Genomic DNA, 15,278 nt, shown 5'->3' with positions numbered 1-15,278 from the left:
GGATGACCCGGACAGAATGTGAAAAGTGGCCATGTCCGGAGAAAAGAGGACATTTTTTTTATGCTAATACCGCTTAGCAGTCATCAACTTTTCATTAGCAGAAGTTAAAGTGTTGCACAACACAAATAATTATCCGGCTGAAGCACAATGATTTTAACATGAAGCTTCGAGGCAGATAATTTGTCTGGAGGATTTTTAATAATCCGGGTACTCGAATCATTCAATGAATGATTGAATGATTACAGCCCTACTTGAAATGTCCATCGTTAAAGTAACTATGTTCCTGTAACATCTGATTAAGTTCACTGAACTGAAAAAAAACATTGAAGAAAATGGCTAATTAGGCACTTCTTTAACTCAGGTGTATTTAAGCAGGAAAACATCTAAAACATGCCGCAGATTGACCCTCGGGAATTGAAGTGGCCCGTTTCTATCCATAATTTATCTAAACATCTATTGTTGGATGAGGTGAATAATTACCAGGGGCCACACATGATGTCATCAGTCCTCACTGTAAGAGGGACACATCTGAAACATTAGGACAGAGGGCCCAGCACCAAGGCTGGGGACTTGATTGTAATACCTGGAGAAGTCCTGCCAGGTAATGACTTAACAAGTTAGCTCTGAATTAACCTGAGGAAGCGGGCAGAAAAGATCAAATGTATACTGGCAAAGAGTGTGGGCTTAAATGACCTGGAGTTATAGACTTCTGTATTGTTGTAGCTGACTGTAGTCAACAGTCATCTCAAACATTTTCACAACCGTTTTCCTCAGAGATTCCAAGGTCAAGAGATTGGTGAAAGCTGAAACCATTCCTTGTGCGCAAGTGACACATGACATGATAATGCAGTAAGTGAAATCCATTTTTCCATGGCTTGTCACAAGCTCAGTCTCCTAGAAGCAATCAGAATCATTTTCTTTGACAGTTGTCGTTTCTCAGGCTGTGCTTTCGAGCTCACCATATGTGACAGATGTAACTCTTTGGCACATTTTCTCCTTGGTTTTCTTCTGCATAGAAGACTTGGGGACACAAACAAGAGTGTTTTCAGACATCAGGAATTGATTTCTGTAGTGACAAGCAGGTCATGTGGGCCTATAAGATCTTTGAAGACCAGAGTGGGTTAATAACACTTTTAAGGGTCGATTAAAAACAAAAACACACTTCAACTGAAGATGAAAAAACTAACAAATAAAGGCCACAAAAGTTCATAAAACACTTCAAGATCAGTTTCATTCATAGGTGAAAAATATAGCTGTTGTAAAAACTGCATCCTATTCATACTAAATGGTTCAGACTGACGTTTCTACAGTTTAACTGGCTTCCTTTGCAAAGTTCTGGTATTGGACCACTACAACACACCATCTGTCTAACCTGCTAAATTCACTCATACAAGCGCCTCTGCAACTCCCATGGAGTTTGGACCCAACAAAAATCGAGAATGCACCCTTTGCCTTGTTCTTTCTTTTTTTTTATATCAAAGTATATATTTTCACAAATGGGCTGTTTGCTCCACGTCAGCCCACAGTAGCTGTGAGGGGTTGCCCCATGCTGCTCTCTCGTGGGAGCTTGTAAAGCCAATTATGCTGTGCTGGACGGTCATCGAGAGGGCAGCAGAGATAGTTCAAAGACTCGCTGAAGGTTTGTTGTGAAAGTGTGTAATCAGATCTGGAGGATGGGGCAGCTGAATGCAGTAGAAAGGCTTGCAAACTGTTGGAGGAAAAAAAAGGCAGATGTCTAATTCAGAGGGCTTCACAGAGCTCAGCTCATTATCGAGTCGATTAACTCCAAAAAATTCTAGAGAAAACTGAGTTTTATGTTGACATGTTGTGCAGAACAGGGGCATATCGGTGTTAGTGTGTTATTGTAATGCAATTATAAACAATTTAATAAATTAGTTGTAACCTGAAAAATAAAAATAAAATCTACTTTCTTTCATTTTCTTAGTTTTAAGTCAAACAAAACAGAAACATTGTCTTGTGGTCATTATTTCTCTAGTTTCTGTCATGTTCCATGCTACTCTGCTGCTTCCTGCCCCTCCCCTGCCTGTTGCTGAACTCATTGCTCTCACCTGTGCTCAGAGAAACACCTGCTCTGAACTCATTCAGATTGTCTTTTCATATCCTTGTTTCAGTCTTCAAAAGGCTCATTGCCTTGTCTCTGGTTGTACTCCTGACCAGTTTTCTCCCTCCTGCTCTCTTCACTGTACTGTGAGTCAACCTAATTCTGGTTCTGACCCGAGTTTCTGGTACTTAGACTCTGATTATTGCTTCATGGATTGGTGGACTGGTTATGTGTTTTCTACTTGTTATTGACTTGCTTTATGGAAGATTTCTGGACTGAAGACACTTTCATTTCCATAATGTCATTGTTCCTGGTTTCCAGCATTGAGAGTGTCCTATCCTGCAGGTAAAACCATCCCCTGTAAATTGTAAAATGATTTAATTTCCCTTGAAGGACAAGGCAAATTAAGTGTATAAAACCAGAAAGTGATATAAAATATGTCCAAGGCACTGAGAATGTCAATCAATAGTGTTCTACTTCTCAAAAAGAAGTGGCAAGAGAGGGATTCTGTCGAAGCCAGTCCAACAGACCATCAAAACTATAGCAAAAACTGCCAGGACATTTGTTCAAAATGCAAAAAAGAATCCACAAATAACTACGCTGAAAATTGGACTCAATGATAAAAAATGGTGTGGCTGTTTGTGGATGAATGTGAAGAAAAATGGGCTGTATGACCTGCCATTGCTAAACAAATGCCACAAAATATCCCTGGCATAAAGCACCATACAGCTACCTTCAAATGTCTGGAACAAAATCATTTAGAGTAATGGTGTAAAAATTTAATTTTTGGCCACAAACACAAAAATCACATTTGGAGAGGAGCAAACAAGGGCTAGCTGATGAAATATACACCATTCCTATTGTGAAACACAGCGGTGGATCACTGATGCTATGGGGATGTGTAAGCTACAAAGACACAGGGATGTTTGTGTCTTTTCCTTAAGTTACAGGAAACTTGGTCAGAACTGATGGGAGGAATGCAGCACGTTATTTATCAGAAAATACTGGAGGAAAATTTGCACTCATCAGCCTGGAAGCTGCACACAGGACGTACTTGGACGTTCCAACATGACAACGATCCAAAACACAAGGCCGAGTCGACCTGTCATTGGCCACAGCAGAACAAAGTGAAGGTTCTGGAGAGGCCATCTCAGTCTCCTGACCTCAGCGTCATAGAGCCACTCTGGGGAGAGCTCAAAAGTGCAGCTTCTGCTGCACAGTCCAGGAGCTTGCAGGAGCTGGAGGCTTTTTGCCAAGACGACTGGGCAGCTTTACCATCAGAGAAAATACAGAGCCTCATCCACAACCACAACAAAGACTTCAAGCTGTCACTGATGTTAACAGCGGCAATATGAAGAACTGGGCTCTGGAAACTTGTGATCAGGGTCACTTGGGAAGTTTCTGTTATGATTACAATGTGAAAACTTTTGTTTGACAATAAATAAAGTTTTATCACCATTCCTTTCAGACAGATGAAAATGAATCTTAACCAAGCTAAAACAAGAGAAGTCTGGTCTGACGTAACTAGAGAACATATTTTTAGTCAGTGAATGTAAACTTCTGGTATTATATAACCCTATATATATATGTGTGTGTGTGTGTGTGTGTGTGTGTGTGTGTGTGTGTGTGTGTGTATGTACTGCACTGTTTCTTTTGTCCTTGTTATTAGTGTTAAAATTCCTTGCTTTGCAAATGAAGCTGATTCTGACTCTAAAATGAAAGTCAAACTTCTTATTTTGTGATTAATTGCCCTATTTATCTGACTATTTAAGCACACTCATGTCTCATTAAAACGTAATTTTCAAGTAATCTTTAATATGAAGAATGGCCACAGAAATAAAGACCCTGGTTCATTGTAAGGTGAAGTAAGTAACTGAACACATGAGCACTTCAGGCTGTCATGGCAACTCAACACACCTACCCAATGCAACAAAGTTATCATCTTCTAAAACAAGATATTTTCTGAAAGAAATATCCTTGCAGCTTTGGAAACTGTGCAGGCATTTTTCTCTCTGGATGAGCCCTGAAGGTTCAGTCTGTTCACTCAAAACCAGCCTTAACTTTATGAGAGTGCTTAAGAGAGAGATAGATGAGGTTACAAGGATATGGAGAAATTCATGGCAAAATACTTTGTGCTTTTGACATCATTTGGTTCATCATTATGATTTTCCTTGCCAAACACATTGTGTATGCGCCTAAACACACGCATACGCAATGCATGCACATGCACACACAAATCCTGTACTGTCAGTGGTATCGATTGTAGGGTGTCCGGTGGATGAACCTGTCAGGGCCAACACAGATTGGACTGGAGGATAATGAAGTCTTCCTGCCCCTGTTTGACAAGTTCTGTGAAACTGTGTGTGAGTGTGAGTTGGAGAGAGAGATAAAAACAGAGAAAGATGCTCCTGGGACAGCACAGGAGCATCCTAACCATTGCCTGAATAAATTGGACAGAAAGAAGCCCCTTGAGTGGAGGACGTGATCTGTCATGATGTCATCTAAATGAGACTGGCATACGGGAGAGGTCAGGGTGCTAATAAAGACCTAACCCTCAGCACACACACACTTTAACTCAGCAGTAAATGCACACACACACACACACACACACACACACCCCCACACACACACACACACATATATATATATATATACACACATATATATATATATATATATATATATATATATATATATATATATATATATATATATATATATATATATATATATATATATATATATATATATATATATATATATATATATATATATATATATATATATATATATATCTGACACAGAAAATGTCAGTTTTAGGTGACCAGAAATGAACTGTCAAACTTTCATGTTTTAGAAATGATGGAAATATTTGTCTAACTAACAGTCCTGGTCATTTTCTTCCATAACATTTTTTGCATTTTTTTAATGGAAATTGATCCCCATCCCAGAGGGAGGAAGACAACTTTTTATGTTCAACCTACAGTTGCACTGATATAAAATGTTTGTTTTTTTTGAGGTAATGTTCACTACATCAGAATTCATTCGGCAGATGTGTTTCCATCTTCTCTTCAGCGTATTAACTCTTTCCAGTAAAGCCACCTCAGCCGAGCGTAAAAACCATTCTGCGAAATTGAGGAAGTTTTTTTTTTTCTATTACTTTGCTTTGCTACTTTTTGTTAACCTTTTCTAATGCAATATTTTAAAATGTGATGCATTGATCAGCAAACCTATGTTTGTTTCTTTCTGCAGTTTTATATTCCCATGTTAAGTCCAGCCATAGCAGAGGGCAGCTGAAAGCCCTGCATGTTCAGTGCTCACTCTATAAACTCTCAGAATGGGAAAGCGTGACCTTATGGAGGAGCTGTAATTGTGTGTGTGGAAGTGTTTTAGAGGGATAGTAAAACACTGTCAAAACATCCATTCATCAAAAAACCTGAGGTCTGATGTGTGTTTTTCTCTTCTGTTTCTCTCACACATAGAGTTTCTGAAAATGTTTGGGAGTCATGCGCAGTTTTGTTTTCTTTCCATCAAACCTGCAGGAGCTCACCTCTGATCCAAGGAAGGTGGCTCTGGAACAACAGTTCTGAACCTCATTTTATGCCCAGATAAACTTTAACATGTGTCGCTGTTTGCTGAAAAATTTATTGAATTGTAGTTTTAAACCTTTCACCTTTGCTTGTTTGGAATACAGATTAGTAACTTAAAGGCTTATTTACCTGAAGAAACATTTATAACCCTTGAATTTTTCCTTCACATTTAGGCATATTAAATCCTTAAACTTCTTGGTTAGTGGGAAAACTATGTGGTTTTTAGTAGGTTTTGCGCAAATTTCAAGTGGGTTTTCATTTAGATTTAGATGTGAACTTTGACTGGGCCATTGTAAAACATTAATTTGTGTCAAACTGAATTGTTACATTGTTAACCTGGCTGTATAGTGTTACTGTTGCAAACAGGTTTTCTTCCTTATTCGCCCTGACTTTAGCTCTACAGTTCTACCTGTCAACGCTGATCAGTTCAGTTACGAGGTTTTCAAGGCAATGTGTGGTGTTTACTAGTTATACAACACATACCACTTTCCAAATAGGGCCAAAAGTTTGTTTTTGACTAACTTTTTATCCTTATGTAAGCTTGAGCATAAATCTCTTTCGCTATGATGTAACAAAGATTCAACTGTAACTCCATGTCTTTGGCACAAAAACACCTGTGTACATCACCACACCATACCCACAGCAAAGCATGGTACTGGCAGCATGATGTTTGGGTGGTGTGGCAATGTGAAGGGAGTCTGCTTCTGATAGTTTCAGTTTGATGAATCAAACTGGAGTGGAAGAAAAGGAGGCATTTTGTCATTTTGTTTAATGAAATGGGAGTTTGGTCAGGATCCTATCTGTCACCCAGCATCAGATATTAAAAGTCATTCATCTCCTCTGGTAGCCCGTTTCCCTCCCATTCCACAATCTCCATGCAATCTAGTATGTCCCACTCACCTGAGCCACCTCATTAACTCCACGTGTTGCACCTGCTCCGTCATCAATATCAGCTTCTCCTTGCCAGTCATTCTCCTCTACATTATCGAAAGTCTTGTGTTCCTTTCATGCCTGGTTTCAAGATTCCCTTTATGAACTTTTATTCCAATGGGTTTTCTCATCTTGCTTCATGGCTCTTGATTCAGATCCTGGTCTCTAACTCTCGCTTTCCTCCCACTCTCCTTTTGATTATCCTGCCGACTGCCTTCCTCATTGCGGATGACTCTGTCTTTTCTGGATTGGATTCATCAAAGAGTCAAATTCATACATTTTCAGAACAGTGAACCTGGCTCACCAAAGATTTCCCCATGTTGGATTTCATCTCGCTCACTGTGACAACGCCAGGCAAGTGGGCTTTTCCCAAAAATTGTCACTGTGTTGTTCTAGCCATTTAATGTCCTCACACTCTGGGTCAGAGCACCATCACCATCCTTTGCAGTCGCTTCTGACTGCTCTCCTGATGACCCTTACCTCCCAGCATATCGCTATTTTTAATAAACTCCTTAAACATATTTCCTATGCTGGTTGTCTTTCTGCTGCTATTTTGTAGGCAGCAGAAGAGCCATTACAAATTTGACCCTATTTGAACATGCCGCCATATTGCCAAAGGAGTTATTGTATCCACAGACTTCCAACAAACAGAGCAAATGTTTTTTTTTTAACGCAATTTCTAAACTACTCTTATGTTTATGTTGATTTTCACTGCATTATTCTGGTGAGTGAATTTGATGATTTGTACAAGATGGATGTGCATAAAAACTCTGGTTAACTTTTTCAGAATGTACCAGCACATTTAGTAGGTATTTCCAAAGACCAGATCACTGCGGATTGTTCTCACTGAAGCTGTTCTTTCAGAATTGATGGTTGGACCTTGCAGATAACCAAATTATCCTGTTACTACTACTACTTTTACTATTTTAGCAAGATTTGGTCAAAAGAAAATAATAAAATAACTGAAAAAAACGATTAAATATTAATGCACCTTGTTGCTCGAGAGTGATCAGTGCTGGAAAAAATAGCTGATTTCTCCACACTGTACAGTTGAACCTCCCCTGTTCGTGGTTCACATGTTGAAGCATTTCTATGTGATTCCAAATGTTTCAAATATGTAAAGAAGATGCAGCCAGGGAAACCTTGGCTAAGGTGACAATGTGTACAAGAGGATGATTGATGGCGCCATGCCCCTCTTCCTCTCTCTGATTGGTTGTTTGTGACAGAGCAATGTGTTTGTTCACGTGTCAGCAAGTCCATAGAGAGAAGTCAGAGAAGCTCAATTTTTTTCATAGACTATCTGTCTCATACCATATTATCATAACAGTGATAGCTTTAAAAATATGCTAAAAAAAAACAAAAAAAAACTTTTTTGTAAGACAATTTGCTGTAAGACAATGAAGTTGAGTCAGTTTGAATTAGGCTTTAACAGTCAGTAACTGTATCCCCACATTGCTTATAAATTGAATTTTGTCTGTAACAGATCAGTATTTGTGTATTGAAGCCAATAGCAAAATGTTGCCATAGTAAACAAATTTTAACAGTTATACATATTGCAAGTAATGCAAAACGTGTCCTTTGCATGACTTGTGCATGTGTGATTTTATACACATACCCTCCAAGGTCATGGTGGGCATCACTGTAGAAGATACTGGGTTTGGAATCTTGGCCAGAGTATTTTCTGCCTTAAGTGTGCATGTTCTCCCTGTGTATTCATGGCTTACCTCCAGCAAGTTGTGTAATTGTGTGGTGTCTCTTTAAGATACTCTAGTATTGCTAGTGATGTCACAAGTATACGCCATGGTTTCTCTGTAGAGCGTGTGGGAGAAACACACTAAAGATTGATGCACCGATTGAGACAAACAAGTATATTTTATCTCCCTAACTTTAGCAACGTTATGGGATGTCAGGAGGACTCTGCTTATTTTCCTGTTTGAAAATGTAGCACCCATTGAACCGGGCTTTGTAAGGTTGGTGAAAAGAGTGTCTATTAAAGGACAACAACTCCCAATGTGAAATTCCCAGTGCCAATGTTGTTGTGAGTTTTTGACTGTCCTGGTGAGTTTGCAGCCTTTTCTGACTGCAAAACATAAGTGAAAGAAAATCACAGCATACTTTTCAAACTTAAAACACTCACATTCACACACAAGGCTTAGTAATAAGTAAAGTCATTATAAAATATGTGTTATTTTCAGTCATTATATCATTAACTCATTAAGACAATAGCATGTCAGTTATCTTTGAGACAGACTTAACTATAAGAAATATTTTCATGTGTTGCTGGTGATTTTGAACAGTAATCCGACGTACCTCAACTAATCCTTACTTTGAAATAATTTGTTCAAGAAAGTTCTGTCCAAATATTGCTTGATTGCTAACGTAGATCCGATTTTCTCCTCTGTACATTTTCTTTGGCATCATTATTGAACATCACAGAGCTGCTGCTTCCTCCTTCCTCACATTTTTGTCTTTCAGCACAAGACACGTACCTTACGTAACTGAACCATGAAACCACAAAGCTCTGCTCCCACTCCTAATCCACTCAGTCAAGCTTTTCATGTGTAGAAGCTCTGAGGGAGAAAGCGGTCTCTCATGAACAAACAAGTAACTATTTCTGGTATATTGAACCAATCAAAACAAAAACACACAACAGCAGTTAGAGTTTATGTAATCTAGCTGTTTTCACATGGGTCCTTTCAAGGTGGAAGGGATTCACCTCTCACACCGATTTCACACAGAGTGAGTCATTTTGCTCAAACCACTAATCCAATTCTTCCAGTTCTTCTCCCAGGACTTGAAAGACAACCCATCTGTTCCTCCTGGCCACCATTCAATCACACCACCTTCTGTCATGAAGGCTGGAGGTGATGTAAATGTTCCTACCACTCTGCTGACAGCCAAGGGAGTCAGGGATGGGGTGGCATGGCGGTGCACGAAAGATCGCAGCTAGGGTCCTAATTCATCACCTCAGGCGTCATCATTTGGCATTACAATATGCTAATGCCGCGACGCCGTGCCCTCGCTGTCACCTCGTTTTCTCGCTTTCATCCTTTTACTTCATCTTTTCTTCACTCCCCCACCGCGACATGCACCAAGCTGCCAAGACGTGGAGGGGGCTGAGAGGGATGTCTGGGCTCATGTTTGAAGTAGATGAGTGTAGCATGTCATTGTCTGGGTACTACATGTAATTAGTTTGTGGTGTCAATGTTAGACTAAATCTTATTTAGTAAGTACAACTGGTAAAACACAGGCTACACACCTCAGACTAAATAAAATAATCTTGTTGCCTTTATAAAAGGAGACAATGATTTTATTCTTTAGCAGATGTCATCATTATGGGGAATATTAGTAATTGCTGCATAATTTTAATAACTTTAAATAATTTGCTTAATCTTGGGCAGTGGTGTCCATTATCAGTCAATGACTAGTCCTGCAAATGTAACTTTTTATTTTATACTTCCAACACAAGTGAATGAGATTTATTGATCTATTTCTAACCTGTGCAGAAGATATGACTGCGCCACAGATGTCTCTGTGTTGGAGCATTGCGACATATAAAACACACGGCACACTGGTCCTTGAGGACTAGACTTAGATACAGCTGATGTGGATATTGCATGTTTCAATGTATTTATTTCAACTGAAGAAAGTTATGGCACATCCAAGAGTTGATTTGTTCTACGCATCTAGTTAACACTTGAATAGGTTCATAGTCACCTGGTGGAATTGTAATGTAAAGATGTGTATCATCTGCATAGCTTAAGATGTAGAATGTAGATATTAAATAAAGAGTCCAAAGACAAAACCTTGAGGAACCCCACATTTGATATGTAAGCTTTGATGTTACCTGCTGACACAAGCAAGTCCCTGTTCTGTAGGACAGTCTAAACCCAACTGAGTACTGTGCCAGAAAGTAGGATCCAGCTCTTCAGTTGCTACAGTAATATGTCAGGGTCATCTATTTTAAATGCTGAACTGAGGTCCAGCAAAACCAGCACTGTGGTTCTCCCACAGTCTGTATTTATGTTGATGTCATTGAACAGTCTCAGTACTTTAGTGAGGATGGAAACTGGATCTTGCCGTCAAAGTGGCTGGTCATGATCACTAATCTACGTAAAATCTAACGATTTGAATAATCCTTTGTATGGGCAGTGGTCAAATAATTTCTATTTAATTTAGTATAAGCTTCATAGTCATTGTATATCAGTTCTTGCAATAAAATTACCCAACATCTTTCTCCCTGACCTGTCTGCTGTGCTCCATAGTCTTCATGGTGGACTCTATTTGTATTTGTTTACTTCTGCAGGCAGTGGGTTGCACTTGGTTTTATTTAGAGGTTTATTATGAAATGAGGATGAATACAAATATACATCTTAGTTTTCTTTGTTGTATTTGTAAAAACAAACTTTGAAAATAATACATTATTTTCCACCCACAAAATTATGCAAAACTTTTCCTTAATTTTGACAGAACAACAAAAATGTTTTGTTGGTTTGTCTAATAAAAAGGTAGACTTTGTTGTTTAAAAAAATGTGGAAAACCCTGAATGAAATCCATTAACAAAATAATATTCCACAAAAAACGCTTCTTTTAATCCTTACCCCATGGGATGGATACGTCAGCCAGCCCCAGTCTCCAGTTATCGTTGTCGTGTCAAGGAGATTCACTGCCAAGAAAGAACAAAAAACAACAAAGAAGGTGAGCAGCAAACTTTAAATTATAGTTTTCCCCAACCCACCTCATCCATCCTATCCTTCATCAACTGCATCTACGCGCTCAGGCACCTGATGGAGTCGGGTGCATACACACTGACACCTGTCTGACAGGTGTGACTGATGAGCCACGGATGGTCGTCACAGCAACTCCGAGCCGGATGTCACCTTGACCTCGTTTGCCCTTAACAGCTCCCAGACAGCAAAACATTTATTAAGCAGAAGAAAAGACATGTAGGTGGAGAATGGAAATAAATAACTTCTTCTTCAGTAGGTCTTGTTTTTAGCTAAAATTATGGACAAAGTTTTGTGAAACGCAGAACATGGTAGAGTTATCAAATAAAAGGATGAGCATTTATTCAGTTTCTCTCTGCTGAACAGGAATATGAAAAACAATTTCCAAGCTGTTTTGATTCTGCTGAAATTTTTTGGGATTTTAGCATAAGCTGAGTTTACATCAGGGGTCTCAAGCCCCAATTCTCCAAGGTTCCTCTAACGTTTAGTGGTGTCTCTGCTTCAACACACCTGACTCAAATGATTAACTCAGTGGCTGAGCTCGACTGCATGCTAAGCAAGCGATTTAGTTTTAACATCCACAGTATAAGTTGCTGGACATGGACCGTTGAAGTGGAGTCCTCCAGAACTACTGCCCTGAAACTTAAAAATTAAATTCATTTAATTCAAGTGTGTTGGGGTTGGAGATCCCTGGCTTAACCAATCTCAGAGATCACTGTAGTCTGACACCAGGAGCAAAATGGGAAGAAATCAATATGACATGTTGGTCTTTGATTACCATTGGATGTTTGATAACTGGTTAATAAAATTAATGATGATTGAGAATTTAGCAGAACCAACCTACAGTATATATGGCACAGATCTCAAACCCCAGTCCTTGAAGGTCACCATTCATTGAGTAAATAACTCAGTTCTTTATTTCAGGTGTGTTGGACTTGGGACAAGTCAAAAAGTTGCAAGAATCTTTGACTTATCCCAAACTCTGGTCCTTCGACCCTCGAGGACTGGAGTTTGAGGTCTGACACCCCTGATCTAAGCTTCATCCCAAGGTCTTCATGTCCAACACAGTTCACTAACATGGTCTCTCATAGACATTTGACTGGTAGGGTGAGGAGTAGTGTTGTGTGATTCTACAGTATAAAGTGAGTGCCTGATTATGTCACCAACCCCCATTCCCAACGCTATCAACACCAGGATTTCTCAATATTAAAAAGATCTTGTGATGCCGATTATTGATTCTATTTCTACAATCTCCTTAAAAGATCCCCACTTATAGTCACATAGGTTGAACTCCCAGATGAAATGTGCTAATTTCACTCATTAACATATAATTTTAACATGTTCGCTATCAGTTTTTTTTTTTTTTTGTTATAAGAATTTTCTTAAGATGATTTTTTTAGCGTATATTGGGACCACACAAATATAAGAATGTCACAGAGAAGATCGAACTGATAAGGGCTTTCATAGATCTGAATAATGAATGCGGCTCAATGCACAACGCTCATTTTCCTTATGTAGAAAATCACATCTTCCTGTCGTTAAAACTACAATTTGTGGTGTCCAGTCAGAATCATCTCCCCTCTGCTGGTTGTGAGTGTGTGAAGGGGAAGTGGACAGCACAGGCGAGGAGAGTGCATTCAGATTGTCTGAGTCCCATTGCAGATGTGTCACCACACAGTAAAGACGAGTTCTGCTTTGTATAATAAATGCACAAATCTCCAAGCAATCCCTGCCATTGGTTACTTAAGTAGATTTTGTCTTGGATACTTTCTACTTTTACTCCACTACATTTTACAGTAAGTATGTATACTTTCTACTTCACTACATTTCTACAAAACCGTCGCATTACTTGTTACGTCCAAGTGGCATTGAGCTTTTTTTCGATGAAATGTGAAGTTCAGGGACTTAACAAGACATTGTTAAATCCAAGCAATAACTCGACTTACTAATTGTGTGTGTGTGTTGTTAGTCATCTCCTCCTCCTTTCACTCGCACGCGGCGATCCAAGATATGCACAGTGGTTTCCTCTGAGTGGGTCAAGATGTCTGTCTAATGGTATGTATTAGAATTCCGCTGCATAAATCATAAGATTTGGCGACATATAAAATCAGCAGCGCTTTGCTTTCGCAGAGGGTGGGGACTTCGTCCAACTTTTGGAAAGGAAGCTTAAAGAAAGGTAAACTCTGTGGATGTCATGTTAGCAAAGCTAGCTGTACAGAGACACATGTTGCATGAAAAAAAGTTGTCACTCATCATTGTGCTGAATTGTTGTGCAGTGTTGACTGACATGTCGCATATATGGGACAACGCTGTGACTACATATTCCTGAACGATCCAATTCTTCTGAACGGCTCTTACCTTGGAATAGTTATTATTATTTGGTTACTTCTTGATTGTTGCGCCTTGGACAGTGTTCATAGTTGATCATTGTTTATCATCAGGGCACTTGTGGTTTCTGACATGGGCAATAGGGGCAAACCCCCAGGGCGTTAGCTTTTTAGGGATGGCAGGAGACCACTGCGGTTTGTAGCACAGAGATGGAAGCAAAGCGGAATAAAAAAGTTTGAATTGATGATCTTCGTTAAACTTATTTCAGCTCTAAGTACTTAATTGTGTTTTTATAGGAATGTGGATCTGTCAGATCAATTTGAGAAGCAATTTTGATCATACTTCACATTTTATTGTGTCATGTAGTGCAGGGCGTTGGTCTTGGTCTTGAGATCTTGGGTCAGGTGGTCTTGACTACGTCCTTGGTTGCATGTAAATCTCAATTTGTATTGCTGATGTATTGAAATTAAATGTGACTGGTATATTTAATGACATTATATTAGCGATTAGGTATTACATTCAGCAAGTACTTTTACTTTTAATACTTAAGTATTTTTTAAAAGTCAGTACTTTTTTTACTTTTACTTAGTACAAATGTACAGTCTTGGAGGGCTGGCATCTAGCATTTTCTCCATGGTGGTATTAACAACCTTTCAAACATGTCAATGTTCTTCTTAGGCCTTTTAAGGAGCCATCTTCTGATCCAGGTTTGTTAAACCTGGGAGAGAATTAAAACATGCAGGATGCTGGCCCTCTAGGACCAACTTTGAACACCACTGCATTAGTAGTATTCATGTCTTTCACTCAGTAGGTTTGCCTGGGTTTGTTCCTTTGTTTCTTAGATTTAGCACTAAAAGCTAATAAGATCTGTGATGCTGGGTGTTTTGTGAAGCAGACAAATAGTGTTTAATAAAACGGTTAACTCTTCTTGGCATCTTTTGCCCGCACTTAATGTCTACCCAGCACTTTCACTCATAACTGCATTTAACAGCTATTGCATGAAATCAATAAAATATGAACAATGTTCTCTAACCCTCCAGTTTCCCATCACTTTCCTTTCAGATAAAGTTCTAAAGTAGAAAACTCCTCAACTTTGAGCTTATCATTTTATCATCTTATCCAAAATGTACCACTCTAAAACGTATTGGATGTTATGAACATTTATTTTGTATACAATCACCTTTACTGTATATTATTCTGCAAACAATGTTAAAGGATAATGATCTGACTTAAGGGCAAATATTCTTTTTGGAATAAAAGATTTTGCTAAAAAAAAAATTGCTCTTAAATCATCAGAGCTTGAAGAACCATGTTCTCTTAATGCAAATGTATTTTATTTTACCTGATTATGGATATGAGTTAAGTCATAGAAAATACCTGTTTTACTACTACTTGCAGTTTCAAAATAAAACTATACATTGCATTGTGTATAACTAAGTCCTGCTTTGTCCCTGAAGAACTTAAATTTTAATATTTTTGTTTATTGAGGTTGAATCTCCCTAGCAATAAAAAGATATTGAGCTGATAGTATTGTCACAAGGTGAAAGGAGCTCATAAAAAAGCACAACTCATAGCAACAGTGTTTTGTAGTGTACTGACTGCAACTTTTGTAGAAAAGTGTTTCTGGGTGTGCAGTAGGAA

At 38.7% G+C, this 15,278-nt stretch overlaps 1 protein-coding gene across 2 annotated transcripts in view; it reads right to left on the bottom strand.

Moving 5' to 3' along the window:
• The window catches only part of epha8 (eph receptor A8), a 122,592-nt gene that overhangs the window by 61,296 nt on the left and 46,018 nt on the right, over positions 1-15,278 (bottom strand). For both annotated transcript variants that reach the window (XM_055026116.1, XM_055026123.1), the window contains exon 2: positions 11,184-11,248. In XM_055026116.1, the coding sequence (XP_054882091.1) occupies positions 11,184-11,248 (65 nt within the window). The remainder of the gene's footprint in view (positions 1-11,183; positions 11,249-15,278) is intronic.

Source organism: Poeciliopsis prolifica, unplaced genomic scaffold, assembly GCF_027474105.1.
Source record: "Poeciliopsis prolifica strain line A6 unplaced genomic scaffold, Auburn_PproV2 SCAFFOLD003, whole genome shotgun sequence".
NCBI classification, from domain to species: domain Eukaryota; kingdom Metazoa; phylum Chordata; class Actinopteri; order Cyprinodontiformes; family Poeciliidae; genus Poeciliopsis; species Poeciliopsis prolifica.
The sequence above is the reverse complement of the archived record's forward strand: the minus strand, read 5'-3'. Positions and strand labels throughout refer to the sequence as shown.